The sequence below is a fragment of the Chelmon rostratus genome, chromosome 18 (assembly GCF_017976325.1).
Source record: "Chelmon rostratus isolate fCheRos1 chromosome 18, fCheRos1.pri, whole genome shotgun sequence".
NCBI classification, from domain to species: domain Eukaryota; kingdom Metazoa; phylum Chordata; class Actinopteri; order Chaetodontiformes; family Chaetodontidae; genus Chelmon; species Chelmon rostratus.
In genome coordinates, this window is record NC_055675.1 from 15,904,445 (window position 1) to 15,930,608 (window position 26,164).

Genomic DNA, 26,164 nt, shown 5'->3' on the forward strand with positions numbered 1-26,164 from the left:
AAGTGTAATTTCAACTGTGGAATCTTTTAGTTTAGTCCTTTGAAGTGGTTTCAAGCTGGTTTTTGCTTGAAGAAAGAGATGATTGTTTCCTCCTGTAGACGCTGTCATCACATAAAGGTCATGGTCACGTCATGTTGGTGGGCGGGGTTTCGGCAGCCCGGCAGAGGCTCGAGGTTCAATCAGAACACCTGCGGAGGTGCCGTGAGGCGGAAGAGGACAAAATAATCTGAACACCAGCTCAGCCGAAACATGAAGATATGTTCGATAGCGTCTTTGATTTTAACTCTGGGATTAGCACATCCAGTGAATATGTCGGTAAGTCATCTTCAGACTGTTGGTCATACATGTTTCACAACGCCAGTCTGTCTCACCTTTCTCACTTCCTGTTACAGTACGAAGTATCAAGGTGTGTCTGTTTTTACGACTTTATTGTTTATTGTGTTTTGTTTAATGTTTAAATACCAAGTACCAACATCTGTCTGGTTTAGTCCAATAGAGGCTACTTGCGTCCTCCAGTTTCAGACAGAAAAAATAGTATCCAGAGAACTGAAGATAGTATTATTAATCAAATCCAGAGGGCAGCACACTTTGTGGATTCTTGAAGATTTAAGCTTTGGTTCTGCCAGACAGATGTTTGCAGCTGTAAACCTCATTAGAGTTTGAGACTTGATCCAGGAAGGCACATCTGATCTTGTGGCAGGGATTTTAAAGTACAGCTGTTTAGCTTGTTCCTCCTTTTGAGTCATCAGTAGTAGTCATAGCTATCATTAAAAAAAAAAAAAAGAAAAGAAAAACAGTACACCTTTGCATTCAGTCAAAGTCCCACCACCACACCTCCCCATGAGTGTTACACTTTTAATAAACACCAAAAGGATCAAATATTCTTCCCCTGTAAAGCCAAACTGCACATGCATGATGATAAGCAGAATAAATGTTAAGTGGAATAAGAGCTGTTTAGTGGAAGAGAAATGTTATTTTTGAAGAGCTTTTCAGCTTCATGCTGAGCTGCTACAGTTCTGTTCAGTCACTGAAACACAAGCATTGAGTCCAAACTGCTAACAAGCGATTCCGTGTTCCTTTACTGCTTTCCAAAAATTGGTGGATTATTGCAGTTTAATGCGTTCTCACCTCATTATACTTAATTAGTGATAAAATCTGACCACTTGCATTTAGTGCTGCAGCATTATACCTGTTTCACAGTTTGCAAAAATTGACACTTATCCTACCATGTGCATTTGCTCATTTACAGTATTGAATTTTACTGTATTAGTGTTATTAAAAATCTATATTTCAAGGTTTTATGAAGTTTCACGTCTGTCAGGACATAATATTTTATGAAATTATAATTAAGAATTTGTTCAACCAAAAAAAAAACCTACTGTTTTCATTCTTTTAAAGGTGCAGCCAGTTGCAGCCCGACTTGCACCGTCCTGTTTTTTTCAGCCACAGTGCGCTGGAACGGTGTTACGTCAGTGGGACTTTGTATTCGTGACATGATTAATTTCTTTGTTGCCCTCTTTAGGAAAGGTTTTCCTTCACCTCTTGTCTGTTTTCATATGATTGATAATAAGACAGAAAACTGTATTGTAGAACCGTTATGCGTCTTTAAATATCCTCATTCCTTTTTCTCCGTTAAGTTTTCTGCCCCTCCTGGAGACTTGGAGGGATCAGGCTATGACATGGATGGTTCTGGTTCTGGTTCAGGGGATTGGTCAGAACAAGGTAATGCTGACAGCAATGGCACTTGAAATTGTATCCGATGTTGGTGCCATTCAGTATATTTCATGCCCCTCTTTTTGCTGTCTCACAGGTGAAATGACAAACATGGAGGATCACTCCAGCAGCGAAGATGTCAGAATACTTGCAGCAAACCCAGGAGGTGGAGCCGAGAATACTTTCCATGTACGTATGACTTGTTTTCACAAATCTCACTTTTTCTTTGCCCTATACTGTCGATGGCAGGGTAGGAAATAAACTTATACAGCTGCTCCTTCTTTTGTCTTCAGGATTCTCCAGTCCCGACCCTTGACAATATGCACTGGCCTGCAGGAGACGGCAGATCAGGATTTATTGTTCTGGCCAACAGCAAGAGTTTCTTGGAGAGAGAAGAAGTCTTTGCCGGTACTTTCAGCATGATGCACTGATTTTGAGACTGTGATACACTGTGAATTTGTATTCTAACTCGGTCATTTATGTTCACAGGTGTCATTGCAGGAGGAGTAACTGGAGTGATACTTGCAGCAGCACTTGCAGCATTATTAATCTACAAATGGCAGAAGAAAGACGATGAAGGATATGTTCTGGGCCAGGAGAGGGCTTCAGACGGAGATTATCACAAACCCAACAGGGATGATGTTGTTCTTTAACTATAAACACTTTTGAAAACTAAAGTTTGTTTCTACGGCGATGCTGCCAGGCCCATTTCTGTACCTTGGGAGCTACTGTAAATGTATTTTTTCCTCATATTTTTGGGGGAGGGGGCATTCAATGGAAATTAGATATTTTTTGCACTTGATGCAAATGTATCAGCTGTTGTTCATTGATAATTTATTTAATATTTATGATGTCAAATACCTACTATGACTAGTCACAACGTCTGCTGTGACAAGTTATATTGACGTCTCCCTTATGTTACACCCAGGTGTAACAGGGTATTTTTCAAAGCTGCATGCAGGACTAATGACCTCATTTCTAAAATCCTGGCTACAGCCCTGGTTGTACCAAAATAATTTAATCCATTATGTTAAGTAGGGAAACCTCAGTGTTATCCCCATGAGAGTTAGCTAAATAACCAATGTAATATGAGACATGAAAAAAATCCAATGGAAACTCATTTGAGGTTGTATTTTAAATGAAGTAAATGACAGTGGTTAGGTAATAATGATCAGCTGCTACTATGTAACAGGATATCTCATCTAGATCTGTGTCATGAAATGATGTTAACTGTTTTTTGTATTCCATAATTTTTTCTAATAAATTAGCTTTATAACCATTTTATTTGACAATTTAATATTTTATTTTTATGAACATATATTGAGAGTGCATATCCAGTATATACACATACTATATGTATGACAATGAGAGGATGCTATAATTGTGCAGAGTGTTACACTATAATGTATTGTATGGTACAAGATGATTTAGTAATGGACTGTTACTTCCAAGAATTCCTTTGACATCATATAGCTAATTAAAGTGTTGATGAGAGGAAATAGTTGATTATCCAGAGCTGCATGAACTCGCAAGTGGCTCCCAGGGCAATAATAACTTTCTCCCACTCGTTGTGCGTTGTGTATGCATGTATTGGTTAGTAATGACTTTGACGTCACCTATGTTATTTAGAAAATGCACCATATAAACACCACATAAAGTTAAATACTAAGAAGTCTAAGAATAGGTTTTTAGCTCATGGCCCCTCTATAAGATGGGGCCTCAAAATTGGGTCAATAATGCCTAAAGTGTTGCCTTACAATTTGCTTTGCATTGCAGGAATGGTGGTACATTAATAAATAAACAAATTCCCAAATGAAATTACCACAAGAACATTTCCGTATTGTGAACATGTGTCCACAGGCGCCCCTGCAGATTTGGTACCCTGGAGCAATTGAAAGCAAGCAAGTTAGCCTTTTCTCAAGCTGCTGAAGCATATTGGTTCAACTTGTAATTTCTTCACGCCTATTGGTTCAAAGCCCTGTCAGTAAAAATTAAGCCTCTGGCCCCACCTCTTCCGCTCAGTCAGAGTGTTTGTTTTTATCCGCGGTGTCGCGCAGATCAGTAGGGAAGTAGTGGGCGTTCCTCCGCGTTCGTTCGCTGACTGTTGATGCTGAGAAGATTTTTCTCCTCCACGACCAGCTCTCCTGATGTTTCTTCCAACTCTTGTGGAGGACATGCATCATTTTAAGCCTAGTCGAGACAGATTGTACACCACCAGGTGTTGTGGATGTTGCCATGTCAGGACGGGGACCATCATCCTGGGAACATGGTATATGGTACGTGAAATGGTTGATGGGTGTTAGCAAGCTAAATGTTAGCTAGCACTGCCTATCAAATGTGATAAGTTACCTTAAGTAGTGAGTTATATAATAAATGTCAACCAGACAGGATAAACGGCTTCTGAGGATGCAGTGATTGTGACTGTTGTCGGCTACTCCAATGTTAGCTAGACGTTATATTTTACTTTTTTTAACTACCGTTACATGTCGCGTTAATGTCATCTGACCGCTAGCGTTAGCATTAGCCTGCTATCATGTCATGGTTGACTAGCTAAGTGTTGCTATCGATACACCTAACCCAACCTTGAACATGCAGTTATAAATCCGTTAAAGGGTAAGCAGGTACTAGGTGTCTGCAAGCTTTGTGCATTAACTTAAGGTTTGAAACGTGATAATTTCGCATAACGTCATGTGTAGTACATTAGCGCAAGCTAGCCGACATTCCGCCACCCTGGGAACGTTAGTTAACGGTTGTCCAACTACAGCAAGCTTGCCTGTGAGGGAGTCTTCATTGATATAATTTGCTAAAAACCGAAGTGGGTAGTCTAATTTCTGATGTAGTTATAAGGTCATATTGGGAATAACTGTAGTTGAAAAGAGGAACTGTGTTCCGTAAGCACACTGAAGTAGCAAGCTGTTTGTTAATGTGGCTATCGTCGCCCTCTGCACATTTCCTTCGTGCAGTACTCTCATTCAACTCATATCTGAATTAATCCGCTCTCGCTTCACCACATCACATGACAGATGTTCCTGGTTTTGGCTGCATTTCTAAGTGCTGAGAGTTTTTGCCCTCTGGACAATATTTGGCGTATAAAACACGTGAGTCGTGTTCCTCTATTTCCACAATGTCACTGTTTTCACAGTGATATAGCAACAATTGAGAATTGCGATCGTAATCTGATACAACAACCAGACGTAAATAAATGAATACAATTTGGAAGATTCGTAATTTGGTGCATGGTGCCAGCCATTGCACAGGTTAATAATAATTAATTTGAGATATTTATCTCTGCTTAAACTCTGGTTTGGTTTGAAAAGTGGAAACCTACCAGTGTAACTGCAGCCAAGGGAAGTGTTGTTTGGGAAAATCACTTTTTACATTTTACGTTTTGTTGTATTCATTGTTATTTGATGCTAGCCTTTATGCCCTATTGGGTAGTTGTTAAGATGGTTGCAAAGACAACAAAAACTAAACCCAGTTACTGGGAAGAAGACTCAAAATACATACCGACCACTTTTACTCATTTATGTTTAAAATGTGTTGCTGCTTCAAGCTGCTATATATCAACTTTAATTTAATATATGTCTAATTTTAGGTTGGATGTAAAAGCTTTCAGGTTTTGTTTCACTTCTTGTTCCAGCCACCTCTCAAAAGCTAGTTCTTGATGAAAGAGTAGTGCTAATAATTTTAGTGTGTCACATTGACTTCAGATGACATGCATTTACAAAATAGCTGACTATTTTTTATAGCACAGTAAGTTTCACTTTTCTTCCTTCCAGATATCCATCAGTTTCAGTTCATGCCAGCATGTGTAATTTCACAGTATTCACAGTTGCTTATTTGTCTTGTGGATTTTATTTTTCAACAACACACTGTATCCTGTGAATGCAATTTCTGTGAAGCCGATTATTAATGCATGAAAGCTGGAGTGTCCTTGAGTCCTTGAATGGTTCCTCCTCACGACTGCATTCCCACATGATGATAAAGTAACCTTGACAAAAAAGGGTGATTAATTGGTCTCTGTAATCTTACCTCCTCCATCTCATCTCATCCATGTCTTGGCGAGTTAAGTTTCCTGTAATGTTGACATGATCTAAAACTAATGGCTGCCTGTAAGGAAAGAATTTAATCTAAAACACATTTTAAACAGTATTTGGAAAAGCTTGTTGATAATTTCAAGGATACACAATTTGTAAGTAAGGTGACATGAAAAACCACTGCTAGAGTCGTTTAAAAAAATGTATTTCCCTCCTTCCTTTCCTCAGGTAGTCAACCTGCTGATGGGCATCCTGCTAACTGTAGCTGTGACCCACCCAGAGAACGTGCCCACTATTGACTTGCAGTATGAGGTCATCGACCATTACTTTGCCTCTGACAGGATGTCTGGTAAGCGGTGAAATCTGCATAAGAATTACTGTAAGGGCCAAAAAACTGCATTAAAAAAACAGAAATTTAATTGAGTTTATTAAGCATTTACACATCAAACACATTCTGTTATGGTGGGCCTTTCAATTCCGCTGTGTTCAGGTGAAGATGCTTTGTGGCTGGAAACATCACTAAATAAATATTCTCTGTATTGGATTAAGTATAAAGTTGCAATCCCATTAGCTGCTGTTATGTTGAGGGTTGAACATGTGATTCATCTTCCACAGGGAGCAAAACTCCCCACTGACTGCAAAACAACAACTCACGAGGACACCAGAACACTGCTGTGCTGTGTACTTGTTGTTCTGAAAATGTTGTTATTGGTTTAGTGTCACTGGTGGTGTTCCTTTGTATTTTCCTCAAGGAGTTATGTTGGTCCTAGGTGTTTGTATTCATGTGTGCCAGGGCAGGGCTGGCAGGACCATCAGTGTGCCTTTTCTTTGTAGCTGGCGGTTGTCTGGTTGGTTGGCTTGGTGAAGGCCTCCTCATTTTTCTGAAACAGTGACTCAGCGGGAGAGGAGGGGAAACAACCGAGGTGGGTTGACCTTCCCACAGCAGGCTCATGCCAGCACACAGGAGGGTGGTGGAGGTTGTCCACAGCCCACAGAGGCAGTGTTGGCATAACAGTGCAGCTTCATAAGGCAGCACTCATTTTATTCCATGTTTCAGGCCATGTTTTAAAGTTATTAAACTGATAGAGAGAAAATGGGAAAATGGTCTCTAGCTTTTAGTTTCGACTTATCCAAGTGTTTGTTTTTAAGTTAATTAGAGTAAACTACAAAATGACAGATATTCTCTGGTTGTAGCTTCTCCAATGTCCAATTTTCTGCTCCTCTTCCTCTTATGTGTTAGTAAACAGAATGTCGTCGAGTTTTAGACTGTTGATTTGGACAAAATGGCATTTTGAAGAGGTTACTTTTGACTTAAGAAAACTGTGACTGTAAAAAAAACAGTGCGATACTGTAACTGGACCAAACATTATTAGGGCTGGGTACCGAACTTCGATACTTTCATGGCTCCGAGTGAAGTGCTTTGATACTTAAGGAGTAGATCTCATCGGTGTCAGTGAGCCAGTAAAGCATGCAGCACGCTTGTGCCAGCATCTAATAATGCTGGAGATTGGCTGTCAAATGTTACAGACAAAAAGAATAAAAGAGAGACAGAATGATCAATAATATAGTGAAATAAGGATACAGAATAAAAGTCAACTATATACATGTACATTAACTTTCCTAGTCTTTTGTTGCTCCTGTCCCAACTTGTTTGAAATGTGTTGCTGCCGTCAAATTCTGAATATGCATGTGTTTAGAAAAATCAATGAAGCTGATGAGGTAAAGCATTAAATATATTGTCTTTGTACTGTTTTCAATTGAGTATATGTCAAAAAGGATTAGTAAATTATCACATTATGTGTTACTCAGCATCCAAGCTTTTTTGGAATCAGGCTTGTACAAGTTGTGCTTGAGCTACTGAATAACAAAGAAATGCCCCTGAACCGCATTGCTGCAGTAGCTCTCTCACAAACATCATCTCTCCAGTGCAACAGGCAGAACAGTTTGAGGAAGCGGGAGTCTGAGTGATGGAGAGAAAAGAGGATATGAAAGTAAGGGCTTTTAATTATCCCAGACTGAGTTTTATTGTGTCTTGACCGACACTACGCAGCTGAGAGGGTGAGGCTTAATGCTCCCCAGAGCTGGCCTTTTAAAACCGAGTTAGCTGGAGAGAAGGAAGCCCTGGAGACAGTTCACTCAACACTGTATGCAAATCACTGCTGCTTCAAAGAGAGTAGGAAAATATACAGTACATTCATCCACACTCACTGATATATACATCAAGGCCAATGCTGAACTAACTTGTAATAAATCTTTCACTATATTTGGTAAATGTATTGATTCTCACTTTTTCTCATGCAGAGAATGCCTGTGTTGGATTTGCCATCTCTCTGCTGATGCTCACTATCAGTGCTATGATGGTGTACGGAGCCATTACTGTAAGTGTTCACAGAGGATCTGGTGCCTTTCTCTTTTGACAGCATACGCTTTATTTTAAAGGGCTGTCATGGTGTCTTATGCAAATGTGTAATCCCAGAATGTTCATGAATAATAAACGCATTGCTTTCAAGTTGTATAATAATAGCACCAGAGTTAAGAGGTAAGCAGGACGTAACAGGAAATGCCAGAGCAGCCACCCTGGTGTTTTTTTTTTTTTTTTCTTTTCACTTCACGATACATTTTAGCTATATGTTGAACAGAATTCTGATGCAGTGGGAGTGTAGCAAACAATGCTATGTTCTCACTGCCTGTCATCTCCACCTCTCAGGCCTGCCTGATGGCATCAAGACTGACAGGTTTGATAGCTTTTTGACGTGGCCCTGCATTAAGCTGCTGGTTGGGATGACTGCACAGTTAAAGCATTTGATACATTTGCAGGCTGGATACACAGTCTGCGAGTTATGCTTTAGCTGTGCAAGTACATGCTTTCAGACAACTAGTCGAAACCCTTTCTCCTGTACAGTGTTGCGGTGCAGAGTCGCTGTTAGCGCTGTAGTGTCCCATTGAAACACCCTAAATGTTTGAACCTTGATCATAATATACCAGAGATATTCAGTATTTGGCTACATAATGTAGGAATGGAGAGTGAAGTAGATTCTTGTTAAGGTCAGCGTACACTGTGCCTGTGGTAGAAAAAAACTCCCAGAATGCCTGTAGAGATTCTTGTTAAGTGATTCAGTTAAGGACCACTTTGCTGATTTTCAACCGTCTCTATATATTTGTTACAGTAAGACATGCTGGAACACACAGTTACAGTGTCAGCACTCCCTGTCTCTGTAGGCAGGCTCTTTTCATTTACCCCAAACCACATCTGATGATGCAGTCACAGCCTCAGCAGCAGGAAAATGTTTTCAATCTCTAATTAGACATTTAAACCAGGAAAGGTGCGGTTAGCATTTTAAACATGGAGCACTAATGTTAGGCTATAAAGTAATGCAATGTACCGTGTATCTGGTCGCTGCTCAGGCTGCGGGTGCGTCCTCATGTGTTGAGTTTATAGAGAGCAATCGAACCTACCCACTGGATGCAGATACTGTATATAAGAAGTGTGCAGAGATGAGGCTGAAAAAGAAGCCAAAGTGGTCCTTGCACATAGTGGCCCCAAATAGAATCTGCCCAGTGATGAGTCTGCTCATAACACGACTTCATCTCCACCTGTTCTCCTCAGCATCGTGACGGCTGGCTCATCCCGTTTTTCTGCTACCAGCTGTTTGACTTCGCGCTGAGCTGCCTGGTGGCCATCAGTTCTCTCACCTACCTACCCAGGATTAAGGACTACCTGGACCAGCTGGTCAGTGCCAACAGTCCCACCAGTCCACAGTCTGACCCTGCTCACATAATGTGTCACAGTACAGAGGATCCTGACAATGCAGACTTGTTTTTATAAAGGTTTAAAAAAGAAAACAAGGTTTATGTCAAGGAGTAAAGGTTTTCTGAGAAAACTGTCAAACTGCTCTGTTTCCACAGCACCACATTTAATTTAGTATGTCCCGATTCTTTTCAGGATTTAAAAACATCAAATAGAAATACTTAGAAATACTTTACATAACTTCTGGAAGAGTACCACTTATAACATCTTGTTGCCATGACAATAAAACCCATGGAGATCTGTATGTTTATGTTTAACTTTTTTCACATCAGTGACTTGTTATGCAGGATGAGAACGTATAAAAGGGTTTTATTGATTATCTGACGCTGTCTGTTCTTTTCTCACTCAGCCGGATTTCCCGTACAAGGACAACCTCCTCTCTCTGGACTCCAGCTGCCTGCTGCTCTTTGTGCTGGTCTTCTTCGCCTTCCTCATCATCCTCAAGGTGAAATTATTGGTTATTCACATTTAAACCTGGTTTATTCAGTGTGTTGGTTTGTTTATGTCCCTCGAAAGCTAAAGCTAATATAAAGTCGGGCAGTCCATTCCAATTCACATTACATCACATACATACAATCTTCTCTGCCCATTCCAGGCTTACTTGATCAACTGTGTGTGGAACTGCTACAAGTACATCAACAACAGGAACATGCCAGAGATTGCTGTCTACCCTGCCTTTGAGACCCCTCCCCAGGTATGGAAGCTGCCTGAGCGACTCTGTCAGTATCTACTGTCGCAAAAACACTCGTCACTGTGTGTGAGATGCAGTAATGTGTAATGCTGAAGTAAAGCCAGCAGGTGGCATCTCATCCACACGGTGACAATCAAAAGAAGCGGGTCATTTTAAAGAGTGTTCATAAGAGTTAACCTGTCAGGAGAAAATCGTTTACTGCAGATACATCTAGAGAGAATTCTAACTCACAATTTAAGGCTCATCATTTGGTTTTCACAGATTTTCACCAAAAAAAATTAAATTGTTTCTGTTAAAGTGAAAATGGCAAAAACTTTCTGTCTTCAGCTCTGGCAATGTGACAACAAAGGATACATGAATATTGAAGTTTGAACTCTGGGAAAGTATGATCAGGATTTTTGTTTTAGTATTTCCTGACATTTCACAGACCAAATGATTAATTGAGTTAATGATTAATGAATCATCAGATAAATCAATAGTGAAAATAATCGTTAGTCGCAGCACACACTCATCTGGTCTGTGTGGTTTTAGATTGCATCACAGTTTGATTTAAAATGATTGCTTTTCTGTACAGTGATCTCACTGTTTTTCCTCTGTCTTCAGTACATCCTGCCCACCTACGAGATGGCGATGAAGATGCCAGAGAAGGAGCCACCTCCCCCTTACATGCCAGCTTAAAGCAGCAGCTCTAACACACACGTGTGCGCACACACACACACACACACAAACAAACACACCACCACCATATGCATTCCTACCTTCTCTCACTGACCCTTTCTGAACATCCTTGCCCCCCCCCCCCCCCCACCCCACTGTGTATGTGTAAGGCCACTGAACATATTGTTCAACCCAACCCTCTGTAATTCTATAGAGCATCCTGGAGGTGTGAGAGGAGAACGTTGGGAAAGACTGAAATCTGAATGAATGTGACGTTTGAAAAGCAACAGAAGCTACCAGCCCCCCCACCCCGCCGGCCTTTTTTATGTCTTAGTAAAAGGGATACATGTGAAAATTAAATAGCTTTGAAATGCTATCATCAATCCAGCACCATCCTATCTATAGATTGATATATGAAGTGTAAAAAAGTTCTGACAATCCACTTATTATAGCTCTTATTGTTGATTTGTGTCCCCCTCCTCCCCCAGTTATTAAGACCTAGACTATTCCAGCTCAGTCTTGAATGGGCTCTGTAGCACTTTTTTGTCTGTTATTTATTTAGCTTTGCCGTGGTTCAGTTCACCACCACCCCAGACATTTTCAGCACTGTCTGCCACCCTGACGTGTGAGCAAAGCTAGTGAGTAGTTTCCCAGCAGAGACTGAGAGACAGCAGAGGCCGCCGACGGATCATTTTTCTCTGCGTCTTTTCACCTGACATCTGGAGCAAACGGCTAGTCTTGTGAACATTAGTAGTTGCATGCTTATCAACAGCACCCCCACCCCCCCGCCTCTCATTACTTTACTGGTATTATGATTTTATCCTAGTGGAAAAAATATTTGTTTGACTTCAATAAACGTTTCTGAACATTTATATCATCGTGACTGCTCTGTTTGCGTCAGATAGGCGGAAGTTAATCTGCCGAGAAGCTCAAACAGCCACTTCTAGCTGCTCTGGAGCTTTCTCTTTCACATCACGTGACGTTCATCCACAGATTACCAGCTGTCATGGGAATATTCAAGAATGCCTATTCTTGGCAGTTGCCTTTTCGTGCGTTTTGGCTGAAAAGTAGCAGCTCTGGATGCTAAATGGAGCTCGAGGTGAAAAGTTTTATCAACTGCTGTTTCTGAGGTCAAGGATTTATTCTCTTATGTCATTCAGAAAAGAGGATGAAAACTGGAGCTGACTTCTGAGAACTTTCAGTGAAGTAGGTCAAGATGGATGAGTGTGAGGTTTTGAGCTCTTAATTCGGGCCTGTGAAGCAGAGGTTGAAACAGTCTCATTGGAAAAATACCAGACAGTAGATGAGGCTGACTTTATTACATGTGGAAAAGGTGGAAAAATGAACCTTTTTACAGCCTCCACAGTAATATAGCAAGTCCTCCTTCTTACTTTGTCCATATACTGCTGTTTTTATCAGGACTGTGAGGTACAGTCTCCAGAATATTTCACATTCAAATCGCCATGATGATGCTCAAACCGATGCTGCACGAGGAAGATTTAAAATGAAAGTTTCTTCTTTAAGTTGAATGATTCTTGGGTAAAGTCTTCAGACCTGGAATCTCAACTTTCCCCAGTGTTATCCTTTCTCACTGATTAACACATAATTAATAATGATTTTTTTAAGAATGTATGCGGTACACTTTGTGCTATTTTTGTCACCTTCAAGTAAACTCAAGCAGTCCTTGAGTACACCTGAAGTGATACTTTAAGTGTACCTGAAGTATAATAGTTTGCTAAACTGGCAGAACTTTTTACAAACTTACTTTGAAAGCACTTTGTACAAAGTACTTTGAAATACCACTTTAAGTATCGCAGAATTAGTATATTCATTTTTACCTCATGGCAACACTTTTTAAAAGTACATGTCAAGCATACTTTAAATTAAACACATTTAAAATTAATTATTTCAAATTAAGATGTACTTGTAATTATATTTCTAATGCACTAAAATAAACTACTTTGTGACAAAGGGGGCATAAAGGGGGAATAACACACCTAAAATGATTTAAAATCAGCAGTCGTCTCCTCGCTGATCTAAGATGTTGTGTTGCTTTAAACTTGATTTGACCTAATTACTGAAATGATGAACTAGCGAGCAAAAAGTCAGCAAAATTCAAATTTCAGCATTTCTCCATCAAATAGCCAGTTATTCCTGGTGGTGTAGAAAAGGGCTTTAAAATGTTATTTAGACCTTCATGGCGCGAGATAAAAATGAATTATTGATTAGTTCACTGAATAAATTAGAAATTAATCGGAACCATTTTGCGACTTTATGGTTTCTGGTCAACATGTTTGGCGGAGGAAAGTGGTGCGTTTGAGGGACTCTTCAGCGGGGTCTGAGGGTCAGTCCCACCTTCGGACTGGGCGGACCGTTTGACGTGCCGGACTGAGAGGCCCCTCATATGTGGAGGCGGTCAGACCCCCGCTGAGCCGAGCAGGACCCTGAGGGACTGAGAGCAGGTACCGGGCAGACCACCGGAGGACTCTCCGCATGCAAACATGATGAAGTGTTTCCTCTGGAGCCTGCTGTGCTGCGCCCCCCTGCTGCTGCCTGATGTCCGGGCCACATACCACCTCAGCGCGGGGGACCCTCAGCTGATCGCCGCGCAAAGCTACGCGCAGACCAGGAGTAATGGCCGACCACCGCACAGGACCCTGAATCCAGCAAGTAGGTTTGACTCAGACCTGTATCCTGAAGAGTTTTCTGAAAGACAGTTTTAGTTACTTTACAGCAGCTCGAGACGTTTACTAGTTTATTTAATGTATTTAATTTTAAAAGTGGTAATACAGCAGTGTGAAAACACCAGTGATAGAAAGCAACTAACTACATTAGTAGTCTCATTGAAGTTTTCAGGTACTTGTACATTAAATACTTCTACATCACTACATTTATGTGAGGGGGATTTTTCACTTTTTCCTAAACCCATTAAAACAGCAAATCCTGAGCTTAGAGGATTCAATGCATTGCTAAAAGCTAAATAAGAGATCCGATCTGTGACCCCTTATAAATAAACCTGGTTCTCCTTTTTACTTCCTGTAGACATCTATGAGCTGAAAGAGACATGTCCCCTCTAAACTTCTCCAGTGGTTTTGTTTAAATAACCGCATTAGAAAAATCCAAAATGAATTAAATACAGATTTGCACAGCATGACCCCGAGCAGCTCCACCTTGACCAGCTATAAATCGCCCACAGGGGCCATTTTCTTGCACAACAAGTGCTTTTCTTTTGATACTTTTATTAGTATATTTTCCTGATAATAATTATGTACATCTACATGAGATTTTGAATGCATAACGTTTACATGTAATCGAGTATTTTTAAATAGTTGTTTTGCTACTTAAATACAAGTACTTTCTCTACCACTGAAACACACTATTGTAAGTAAATGTATTTAAAATTTTGCTCAAATAAAGTATCCTATTAGGCTGTATTATACAGTATATCTGATTATTGATTATTTGCACAATGTGTAAGCAGCATTTTAATGGAGTTGTCAGTCAAAGTGGAACTTCTGAAAGCGTCATACTGAAAGAGCTGATCAGTATGTTTGTGTGTGAAATAATTAAAAGTAACTATAATCAATGTAGTTGAGTAAAAAGCACAATATTACCTTCTCAAATGTAGTGAAGTAGAAGTATAAATGCATTAAATCGAGGTGCTGAAGTACCTTCACACTATTCTTAAGTCTAGTACTCGAGTAAATGTACTTACATTACATTCCACCACTTACTTTCTAGCCACATTAGACCTTTTGTATAAAGATAATGCTAATTGTATTGTAAGTCATTAATTCTTGCAGATTTCATTTGAAAACAGTCTTTTTTGTAAGTTTAACATATCAAAGGCTGGACCTGGCCTACTAAGACTAGATATTTCTCCTCTCAAAAATGTAATCTAACCAATAGTGTAACAGGATTTTATGCTTTTCTCAAAAACAGTAAACATGAAATCTGAAATTCTTTACTGGGTGTTTCACAAGCACCGTTCGGATAATCCAGCTTGTTGCAAACAGCCCAGGTGGCTGAACTTACACTCATGCTTCAACTAATTATGTGTCTGCGTTGTATATTTCACTACTCCACCATGTCAGCCTACACAACTCTCCTGTTTACTGACTTTCAACATACTAATGTTCTCCATCACTTTTCCTTTCTGGTGGCCCTGTAGTTCACAGAGGTGATTACACGTATAGAGGAGGGTATCACTACCACTACCAGCCACCACGGATCCCTCCGCCGGTAGTGTATCAACCTATTCCTCTATCTCCTCCGGTGACTTACCACAGACCCTCAGTCCCCATGCCACCATATCACCACAGATTCAAAGGGCCAGTGGCACCACAAATGCACCACATATACAAAGGTCCATCTCTCCCAGTAGCTCACCAGAAGCTCAAAGGCCCCTTCCCTTACAAATTCAAAGGCCCATGCCCAACAAAGTCAGACCCAACGGTGCCAACAACACCTGTGCTACACCTCCCTACCCTTCCAACTCTACCAGAACCGACGGTGCCGCCAGCTCCGCCCGTAGCCACCGTGGCGCCGGTGACAACCATCCTGCCAGTGGTGGTGACCACTGTGGCGCCAGTGGAGACCACCGCTCCTGTGACGCTACCGGTCAGTACCCAAAGCGGCTTCATCACCACCGTCAGTGCTGTGGAGACAGGTAGAATATTACCAGTTAGGTCTGCTTTGCAACCCAACCTGTGCCCCTCACTGCTTTGCAGGTCAGATCTGTTTGTAACAGTAATGTGCAAACGCCACTTAACGCATTATTTAAAGGGCTAAACAGATGTTTTGTGAAAGGGGCTTATTCTGTTTCTTGCTGAGGGATCAGAAGATCAACAACAGTCTCATGTGTGTACAATAAATATGAAGCTGCAGCAAGCAGACTGTTATCTTAGCTTAGCATAAAGACTGGAAATAGAGGAAAACAGCTAGCGAAAGATAACAAAATCCCCCTTTAACACCTCTATATTGTCAAGTTTGATCTCCTTCTTCTCTCTCAGGGCCTGTTTTGTTGTACTCTGTGTGATTGGCATAAAATAATGATTGTTTTTTTATAGCTAAGCTAACAATCTGCTAGCTTTAGCTTCATTGTACAGACGTAAGAGCGTAACTGTTATCTTCAAGTGACGTTACTGAATTGTTATTTTAGTGGGAGCAGTTTAACGAAGTAGCCCTTTGAACAGACTTAGTTTGAACAACCAGAGAGGATGAAACTGCAGAAATGTAGTTTAGTGTGTGTGTGTATGTGATTTTACAGGCAGGACTCCTAATTCTCCTAAGTCTCCATCTTTATGTGTGGGCATCAAGCATCCTTTTCATTCAGGAAATGAGATAAAAGGATACCTGTGATACGTCTCTGATGGACTGTTGAAACAGTGAAACGATGCAGTATGAAATAAGGCATACTATATCATTTCACCTGAGCCACAACCTTTTATTTTACCACCGCAGTGATGCACAATAGTTCCCTTTGTTGCCATGGGAACGTGTATTGCGCATCCCAGAGTGTCCTGTGTTTTAAACTTGATTGTTAACCGTATTACTTTCACTGTGACCGTTTAACCAAGCAGCTTGACTGTTGCTCTGAGTGATGAACTGGGTTTTTAGTGTTCATTGGACTCAATCCTGCCATGGTTTGGTTGATCACCAGAGACAGACTCTCAGTGCAGGAGCCGGCCCCTGGACCTGGTCTTCATCATTGACAGCTCTCGCAGCGTGCGTCCTGGTGAGTTTGAGAAGGTGAAGATATTCCTGGCTGACATGGTCGACACGTTGGACGTGGGCAGCGAGGCTACCAGAGTGGCCGTGGTCAACTACGCCAGCACGGTCAAGATCGAGTTCCTGCTCAAAGACCACTTCAACAAACCCGACATGAAGAAAGCCATCTCCCGCATCGAGCCCTTGGCGGCCGGCACCATGACCGGCCTCGCCATCAAGACCGCAGTGAACGAAGCCTTCACCGAGCCGTCTGGAGCCCGGCCTCGCTCCAGGAAAATCTCCAAAGTGGCCATCATTGTGACGGACGGGAGACCTCAAGACCAGGTGGAGGAAGTGTCTGCCGCAGCTCGGGCCTCGGGCATCGAGATCTACGCTGTCGGGGTGGACCGCGCCGACATGCGCTCCCTGCAGCTGATGGCCAGCATCCCTCTGGACGACCACGTCTTCTATGTGGAGACCTACGGCGTTATTGAGAAGCTCACCTCCAAGTTCAGGGAGACCCTGTGCGGTAGGACAAAGAGACCCGCGAGACTTTTTTCCCACCATTAACCCTGGTTCTAGTTCCTCAGTAAGGGGCACCTACAGTCTACAGGGGGTTTTGTTGCACATTGTGGATCATTTAATGTGCTATTGTTGAAGTAGAATCTCTGAATCATGAGGAAAATGCCAGATGCTCTCAACCCCCACATGGACTGCAGATGTCGGCGCTAGAACCTGCTTACGGTGTAAAGTCTTGGGGCCGTGCAGCCTTAAACTTTCAGCTTCTTTCAGTCATTCATTTAGCAAGCAAAGCATCATTATAATGACTGCTTTCAATGAATCCCTTTTTATTTGAAATGATAGAAATGTGCAGTAGAATCTCGTTTTTTCAAAACAATCCGGAAACAGAGGCATCCAGACTGAAATACACTTGCATATGAGCACGTGCCTTATATGGCGTTGTTCAGTCATAACACAACCAGCACATAATACACTTGTCTAAAGACACTTGTCTACATGCACATGAATCCCAAAAATCAGATATTTGCTGCACAGGAACTTCAAATATTTGGACAAATGAGATTCTACCGTGAACTTGTTGCTGTCTGATGTTTGTGTTGTCCCCCTTGTACATATATATAACTGTCATTACTGTGGTACTTCAGGGTTCTGTGATTTTACCTGTGTTGTCCAACACACAGTGAACGTAAGCAGTTGGCAAATGACCTTGGCTGAGATGTGGTGAAGGTGTAAGAATGGACCACGTTTTCCTCCGCCAGTCACACGTGGTCAAGTACAAACCAAGAAAAGCTCGCAAATATCTATTTTTTGTACAAGCAGAAAATGAATCTCTCATTGAATATTGGATTTTTGCAATCTGCAGAGCACTGCCTTACCTAACACGAGCTACCTGCTTATGCTAGCACATGAAACTGTATCCATGCTGCCATCTTGACAGCGCCACCCCTTCATCCCGGCTCGTTCTAGGTCTGGACCCCTGTGCCATGGGACACGACTGCGAGCACATATGTGTCAACAGCAATGCCTCCTATTACTGCAAGTGCCGGAATGGTTATATCTTGAATGCGGACAAGAAAACATGTGCCCTGAAACGTAAGAACAACCCGTTTGGACCTGCAGCAAAATGTGACCTTTTTGCTGTGATGAAAGAGAGTATAAGTGTAAAAGCTTCAAAAAGCAGTCTGTGTTTGGCTTCTGAGCAGGGCTTCACAACATCACAACCAACTGGTGCATAATTCCTGACTCGATAATTCCCTATTTATTGTAGCATTTGTTGGACAATTATCAGGTAATATTATAGACTTGAGTCACTATAATTGCATAATTCTTGTGTGTAAATGATATTGTAGAATATTTTGGAAAGTATTTATCTATAAAAGTGTTTCTAGTCGTTTTAGCTTTGGCAGCCTTGTTGGAAAAAGGAGAGTGGGTGGTATTTTTCACTCTCTACATGATCTGTTACACTGATGTGAATTTTGCTCTCTCCCGGCGAAGAGGTGAAGGTGGAGGTGGTGGAGGATCCCTGTAAATGCGAAGCCAGGCTGGTTTTCCAGAAGCAGACGCAGGCGGCCATCCAGCAGCTCACAGCCAAGCATATCCTTCCTGTTGTTTCAGATGGAAGACGTTTTATTATAAACAGTCTCTGCAGCAAGTTTCACTGAGGCGACGGCTGCTTATTTCTACCTGCTGGCATGTCATTTAACAGTGTACAAATGGAGCAACATGACCACCATCTCTCGTTCTGTTTTTATCATTTAATTGTGCCTGTAAACCAGTTTCCTTGACTGGACTCACTAGCCGACGTGTCTGGGAGAATAGAGCGTCTGGAGAACGTGGTGGGCCGTGCTTAAAGTTAGACACCGTGGTAGGTGATGACAGCTTTTTTTTTTCTGGGGTGATTAGCAACCTCCCACCCACCACACGGTTTGACCTTTTGTTTATTTACTTTGTGCAGAGACGGCTCACTGGTTTGGACATGTGCTTCCTGTCACCCACCTTCCCATAGCTACTGTATGGATTTCAACCACACATGGAGAGAAGCTGTGATTCGTAAACCAACATCCCTCAAGTTGCAGACTGCTGAGGACTGTTGAGGAACATTATTCACAGCTGATCTGGGATTTTTAGGAACGTCAAATGCAATGTTTTGAAACTGCTATAAAAGCTGCTTACACCATTGTGTGATGTATAACAACCAAAGAAAACAAGCATTAATTTCATTGTTTCTCCTGTACTGTATTATGTATGTGTTTTTGTCCTGTTTGTACAAAGCTGCATATTGTACATAGTATTTTTTATGAAATTGTTAAATTCCCGTATAGCAACAGATTTTAACATAAAAATGAACGTATCCTCTGAAACATTCAGTTATTAAAATGTTTCCTACATTGAATATGTTTGCATGTTTTCTCACTATATACTCTGTTACAAAAGTCTAGCTATCTAAAAATGTATTGTTGCAAGTTGTATTATGTGTAATAAATGAAAAATGTTAATCTTCTGTGTCTGTGGATGTCAGGAGATGACATATAAGACTTAGAAATGTAACCCAGCAGACAAGTTGAACAATAAAATAATCACAAAGGAGGCTTTTGTGTGCACACGTTGTCTTTTTGAGTTCTGCAAAAGTGCAAAGTGTAAAATATGGCCAGAATTTTAGGAAACATTAAAAAATTAACCACAGTAACATCATCAACAGAATGAAATAATAGCTCTGATGTTGCGTCGTATGTGCAGAGATATCTACTGAATTTAGAATGCTACCCAGCTAGCCTCAGCCTGTCCTGTCTTGTAATACCACTTCGTACCTCTAGAGGTGACAGAGTTCAATAGTATAGCTCAGGCCTCCGCCCGGAGTTTCAGCTAGGAGATGTATGTAAGTTTGCTGTTTCACAACTCTTTTTGCTCTCACAAAATATCAAGAACGGAAATGTTCCTATTTTTCTTAATTAACAGAAAAATACAACTTTGCATCTTCTGAATTCAAGTTTGTCTCTTTTATCAAACTAAGACGAGCTTATATCCTGAATTAAAGCATTGTAAAACACACCTCATTCAAACTTGACTTGATCAAAATAAAACTTGTCTCTCCACTGTGTTACAACAGTCACCAACTCTGGTTTGGCTGAAATACGCCTTTAATTCACAGAGTTAGATGTAAAATGTGATTAGACAGGTGGCCGACTCTGACATATCGCACCTTAAACAATATCATGTGTGAAATCACACTTTCTTATGTGATCTTAGGCTAAACAGTGACGCTGATATCAGTGAAATGAATTCTGAAGATCTAGATGATGAAAGATGAATAATCTTTGTGCAAACCAGTTTGAATCCAGTGTGGGAATGGCGGACTCCGCCACTCTCAGTGAAAACAACTATATAGAGGGAATAACATATAGAGGGAATAACAGGACGTAAATACATTGACTGGCTATTGCTTAAGAAATGTTGACCATAATTAATGAAAGCTTGCAGCAAAATCCCAAAGACTTTAAACATTTTTTCTCATGAATACTTAAACTACTAACAAGCACTGTTAACAAGCATTTTCTCATGAAGAAGAAAACATTTTTTTTTTTATTTATGATGAGCTCTGATCATTCAGATGAATTCCCTTCGATAAAAAAAGTCATTATGGTAAATTCCACATTAAATCTTGATGAAACCTTGTGACACTAGTATTACAAGTCATTCATTAAATTTGACATATCGCTTTAAACTGTGTGTCTGTGGATACAAAAGAGGCATTATATCAGTCTCTCTTACATAAGTGTAAATGTCAGTGCCACATATGTATTTCTGTGTCAATATAGAAAGGTAAACATAATGGTCGAGCCCTGACATTTCTGTTAACAATGTGCTATAATTTACTCTGGCAGTCAAGCTGCTCTGATATCTGAGGTCACCTGACGATCACTTCCTAACGCTTCTCACTCAGAAGCACACGTTCAGTCACTAAACATGCAAAATGAAGCTGAAGCAAAGTCTAAAATGACAGAGCAGAGCCATTCTTTTGGCTGGCCTGAGGCGATTAATGAATTTGCTGTGTAATTATTTTAACATCCCTCCTACGCCACCATCTGTTGTTGCACCCTGTTATCACCGCCATGTCGTCTTTACAGCATGCAGGGGTCGTGGTGTTAACCCCTGGAATGAGCTGGCCTGTTTGCCTGAAACGGCGCTGACAACAGAGCGTCTCTGTCTGCTCAGAGAGTCAACACGCCAACGTTTACCTCCAGTCTGGTTTGGATCCTCTCCCTCCTTCCTTTAAGCAGACAGCTGTTTTATGTTTGTTTGCTGTTTCAGGGGCTTTCATGGTTACCGCGCAGCACAGGCGGTCAGAGAGGTGAGGCCACCGGTGTTTCAGTGGGAGAAGATGAATGAGACTCACACACCTCCGAGAAGTGGAAAACACACATAAAGCTCAGCGCAAAGCATCCCTGTTCAGAGGGTCTTACAACTGAGTTTTCAACGATATCACAAACATTTTAACGGTGCTCTGTTTCATTGATAACTGTGTATTTGTAAGGGTCATAAACTGCATATTTCAAATGTTTTTCTATTCTGATGACCCTCACAAATGTCTATACTGAGCAGAGAAATGGACTGAGGATGTTTATGTAGTTTGACGAAAAGCACAGCTTTGTGCAGTAAATGAAAGTTAGCGTAGCTTAGCACAAAGACTGGAAAGGTTTTTCTTGTCAAACCTTCCTTATTTATATATATTTTAATGCACATCTGTATCACCCTCTTTTGCTTTTTTCCTGAAATCTGAGCGAAGCAAACTGAAACAGATCTTTCTCTTGTTAGAGAAATGACTTGAAGCACTGAGACATTTCGACAGCAGGGGAAGGTGAACTGTTGTGATTGGTGCAGTGTGGTGTTGCTGCAGGGTCTGTCAGTGAAGAGGACCCCCTGGATGAACATGTGTGATGGATGGTTGTCCTGGTTCTGCCAGACTAAAGTGGACTTTGATTCTTTGTGTTAATTCTCTCAGCAAACAGCAACATTCAGCTCCCCCGGCTGCTGAACATAACACTCTGTGCTTTCCCTCGCCAAAGTAAATCTTTTAAGACTTTCCATACCGTCAAGAAGTTTTCAGTGGCCTCAAATAAACAATTGTGATCTTTAATGCGTAATACAGCGGAACCAGGTCATTTCGTCACATTCAAATGCATGAAAAACCACACAAGTCTTGTTATTCAATGAAGTGACACGAGGACTCCCTCATCTTTTAAAAGTGTGTGACTCCCTGGATGTTTTGGGCTGTAGAAACCCTTGATTCATGTGACGTAATGGCCCCCAGATATCCACAGTTTGTGTGTTATTGCCATTTTCTCAGCAGTGTCAACAGCCAGTGAACTACATCTTCTTCCTCTGGGTCAACCCGGTCTCCGTTTGATCTGTTCCAACTCGTTCACACAGTCTGGAAATAAATGGGCCACAAGCGGGAAGCGCACGCCTCGTGACTGACCTCTACTTCCTAGAGGTGTCACTTTTCAGCAGGGCAGCTGACTTCTTCACCCGGGTGATCGTTTGAGAATTTCTCACCAGTTTGCTTGTGGGTTCCCTCCTTGTTGTGTGTTTACAGCAGCGAGTTTCCACATTGTCCTGAGGCTGGTGGGACAAACATCTGTCCCAGTCTGTGATAGTCACATCATTTTCTTTAAGATGAAAAAAAACCCCAATGCAACACAATTACTATAATAATATCATCTGCTATTGGATGTCGTCCACTCATGTTTAACTGGACTGTATATGCTTAACAGTGCAGTCTGTTTTTAACTATTGCACATGTTATATTATTACTTATTGTTCTAGGATGCCTAACAACACCAGACAAAGGGACTGCTAATAAAAACTAAGCTTTCAGCTAACTGGGGTGCATTTACATGTGTGAATGTTGACTAATGTCCATTTTGAAATAAATAAAAATAATTCCACATGGAAGCACTGACTGGATTTTATGTTAACATTTCTTACCGATACTATATATCATATATAATTTAAACCTGTATTAATCGCACCAACAGCACTTCCATAGATGAAGTCCTTGCCCTGTTTTAATAAGATGTGTATCAAGTCTGCCACCTACTGTTACAAAACAACTTTGATTTCAAATATCAGTGATCAGGTACAGACTTGACGGTGTGGTCTGGATTTCAATCACCACATGTTAATTTTAGCTAGCTAATGAGAAATAATTTTGTCAGACAAGAGGAGAGTAATTGAATTATCTTTTTACTTGCAGAATAGGTCATCTAATATTGTCTAAGACTCACTGTCTTAAATTATAACATAAATAGATAAGCAGAGATAAGATGAGAAAATATACTGTAGTGCTTTATGAATATCAAAGGAAATTTCTAAAGATGCTCACTATAAAATTGTAAAATAGATATATACACAGTATATTCTATGGTATCATATACAGTAAAATAAAATACACATGCATATAAAAAATAATATAAAAGTAGAAAAAATATGTGCACATATAGAATGAACAACAGGAAGTCCAACATGTGAAGAGACGGTGCTGGTCATTGTTACATATGAAAAAAAAGGAAGTGTTTTTGCTATTTTACAAATATTAAAAACTACAAGCCTAGAGAAATAATAAAGAATACAAAATGAATAATACGGACGAGTTGTTGTTCACCACAAGTGGATTCAGTTTGAGGTATATGGTAATAGTGCATTATAATAAAGCAAAGTGATAAGTTATATGAAATGCAATTAAACATGTTTCCATCATTAACATTAATACAGACATGAAACCACGCCCAATTGAGGCAAACTACAACGCGATTGGATGCTTTCTGGCGTACGTCACATCCGCAGTAAAATAACGCGATAAACAAATGTCCACAGGGTTCAAGTCATGGAGGAGAATTCCCAAATACTTGAAAATGCTCACTCTGAATTTAAACGGCAGAATTATGAACAGGCAGAGGAACTGTACACGAAGTTTATCGCTTCCTGCTTACAGTCCAGGTACCGTTTATCCCTTTTGTACAAACAAAACGTGCTAACGGTCAGCCACTGTAGCCCAACTAGTGTTATACAGTTTTCTGTCACCCGTCAAATATTGTGACCCGGCTTTCTCTAACTGTTAGCTAGCGTAAATTGTGTTTCTTTTGCTTCGGTGTCATTTAATTGTTATAGAAACAGCTGTAACTATGTCATATTTCACAGGGAATGTGAAGCTAGTGATTTAGCCACTGCTTATAACAACCGCGGACAGATAAAGTATCTCCGGGTGGATTTTCATGAAGCGGTAGAGGACTATACTTCCGCAATTCAGACTGACAGCCGGCTTGAAACACCTTCCTACAACAGAGGACTCATCCACTATAGACTAGGTAAGATTACTCAGGCGCTGTTTGGTCAAAAGTACACAGTGACACTGTAAGACAGCTGTTTGTCATCATTAAGACAGCGCAGAATGACTTCCGCTCAAGACCTGCTTCAAAATAAAGGTCAAATATATGACTTGTTCCACTATTCTGTCCTTTTTGTCTCATTGTTAATTCAGGTCCAAAGTAAAATTAAAAAAAGGAATTCACGGAGGAATCCTTAGCAAATAAAGTGACAGTTGTTTGGTGCAAAATCCATACCAGACAACGTGTGCACACAAGTAAGGAATAAAGTGCAGTAATGCAAGTGAGTTGCATTCATCTCTCCAGCTGAGTTTAAAATACTTAAGCTGCTCATGATGGCCCAACACCTTACTGGGACACTTCATGATGTTTTTTTTCCCCCTTTAATTTGTCACCCATCTCTAAGTCTAGTCCAGTTATTGATTAGGTGGGATGATTGTGGTTGGTGTATTCTTTCCTAAAGCACTAGATGGAGCTGTGTATTCGCTTGTCTTCATACCCTGAAAATACAACAGCTGGCCCCCTAATAAGCCTGACTGGCAGTACTTTACAGACCATAAACTTTTACATTTTCTTTTATTATCTCACAGGTTTTTTCGACGATGCCAAGAGTGACTTCCAGCAAGCATTAAAGCTCAATCCGGATTTTGAAGATGCCAAAGTGAGTCTGCAACAGACAATTCTGGACCAGCAGCACAAGATAAACAGGGGATACTGAAGACCTCATAAACTACAGAGTGCATGCTTTATATGTCCTGAAATCTGAAAGCATGAGCTGTCCCCGATTTACTGAAATTTTATGTACCTGCACCATGTAACAAATCAAAATGTCTTTTTTAATCTGAAGATGAACAGTTTTGTCATTTAAAGATGTCAGCAAGAGGATGAATATAGAAGAGAAACGCAAATTACATGAAGCACAAGCAATACTACAGCTGAAAAAGATCAGCTGAGACACTCACCTGGATTCTTGCTAAGCAAGCTTCCCCTGCTCTGACTCAAGACTCTTCCAGTTGGAAAACTTGTAATGGCCTCGTAAATGAAAGTTTATGGTTGCATAAGTCTGTGAGTGGACAGCGCAGACTGATCGACCCAGGCGCACCACATAAGACGATGATCTTGGGTTTTACTGTTAGCAATAAAGACACTGGGAGGATGTTTGTGACTATAAACATACCATAATCTAGCGGCAGCATACAGTAATGATAAGAAGTCTTTCATCTGTAAAGGGTAAACTGGTTTTGTGTCTTAAACTGAAGCCCAGTCACAGTTTAAGGTGATATATGGAGTTAAGGAAAGGTACTCTTGACTGTGTGGATTACTTGAATAATTAAAAAAAATGTTTCTGATGCTCAACACAAATGTATATATGTTTTTAATCTGTGAACAATTATCTTTCGCACACTACTGATGAATGTGTGTTTATTCTACACATGTACAGATTCTTCAGCCTTTTTTATAAGAAACTGCATCCGAGGTGGGTGGAGAGTCACTAATGTGGCTCACCTGTGTGTGTGATTAACTGAAATATAAATCAGCTGGTGGCGGCTCAGAATAGCAGTCAGCTCTGCTGCTTCAGACTTGGTTAGTTGCTGGGGTCTTGCTGGGGGTTTCAGTGCCAAGTACTGATAGTGATTGGACTACA

At 40.7% G+C, this 26,164-nt stretch overlaps 4 protein-coding genes across 4 annotated transcripts; all 4 read left to right on the forward strand.

The window, feature by feature from the left end:
* The first annotated feature begins 159 nt into the window (after window positions 1-159).
* On the forward strand, window positions 160-3,207 carry LOC121622200 (syndecan-3-like). The gene is made up of 5 exons (XM_041959092.1): window positions 160-315; window positions 1,638-1,722; window positions 1,811-1,902; window positions 2,007-2,121; window positions 2,203-3,207. Exons 1-5 carry the CDS (start codon window positions 250-252, stop codon window positions 2,364-2,366), a joined length of 522 nt encoding a protein of 173 aa, XP_041815026.1. The 5' UTR covers window positions 160-249; the 3' UTR covers window positions 2,367-3,207.
* Window positions 3,208-3,771: 564 nt separating this feature from the next.
* On the forward strand, window positions 3,772-11,778 carry laptm4a (lysosomal protein transmembrane 4 alpha). Its single transcript, XM_041958721.1, has 7 exons — window positions 3,772-3,989; window positions 5,979-6,099; window positions 8,052-8,128; window positions 9,358-9,480; window positions 9,908-10,003; window positions 10,154-10,252; window positions 10,853-11,778. The coding sequence occupies exons 1-7, from the start codon at window positions 3,861-3,863 to the stop codon at window positions 10,925-10,927; spliced, it is 720 nt and encodes a 239-aa protein (XP_041814655.1). The 5' UTR covers window positions 3,772-3,860; the 3' UTR covers window positions 10,928-11,778.
* Window positions 11,779-13,410: 1,632 nt separating this feature from the next.
* Window positions 13,411-18,987, forward strand: matn3a (matrilin 3a). Its single transcript, XM_041959168.1, has 4 exons — window positions 13,411-13,576; window positions 16,569-17,144; window positions 18,632-18,730; window positions 18,932-18,987. Exons 1-4 carry the CDS (start codon window positions 13,411-13,413, stop codon window positions 18,985-18,987), a joined length of 897 nt encoding a protein of 298 aa, XP_041815102.1.
* Window positions 18,988-23,992: 5,005 nt separating this feature from the next.
* Window positions 23,993-26,127, forward strand: ttc32 (tetratricopeptide repeat domain 32). The gene is made up of 3 exons (XM_041958257.1): window positions 23,993-24,133; window positions 24,335-24,501; window positions 25,110-26,127. Exons 1-3 carry the CDS (start codon window positions 24,021-24,023, stop codon window positions 25,235-25,237), a joined length of 408 nt encoding a protein of 135 aa, XP_041814191.1. The 5' UTR covers window positions 23,993-24,020; the 3' UTR covers window positions 25,238-26,127.
* The last annotated feature ends 37 nt before the right edge of the window (window positions 26,128-26,164 follow it).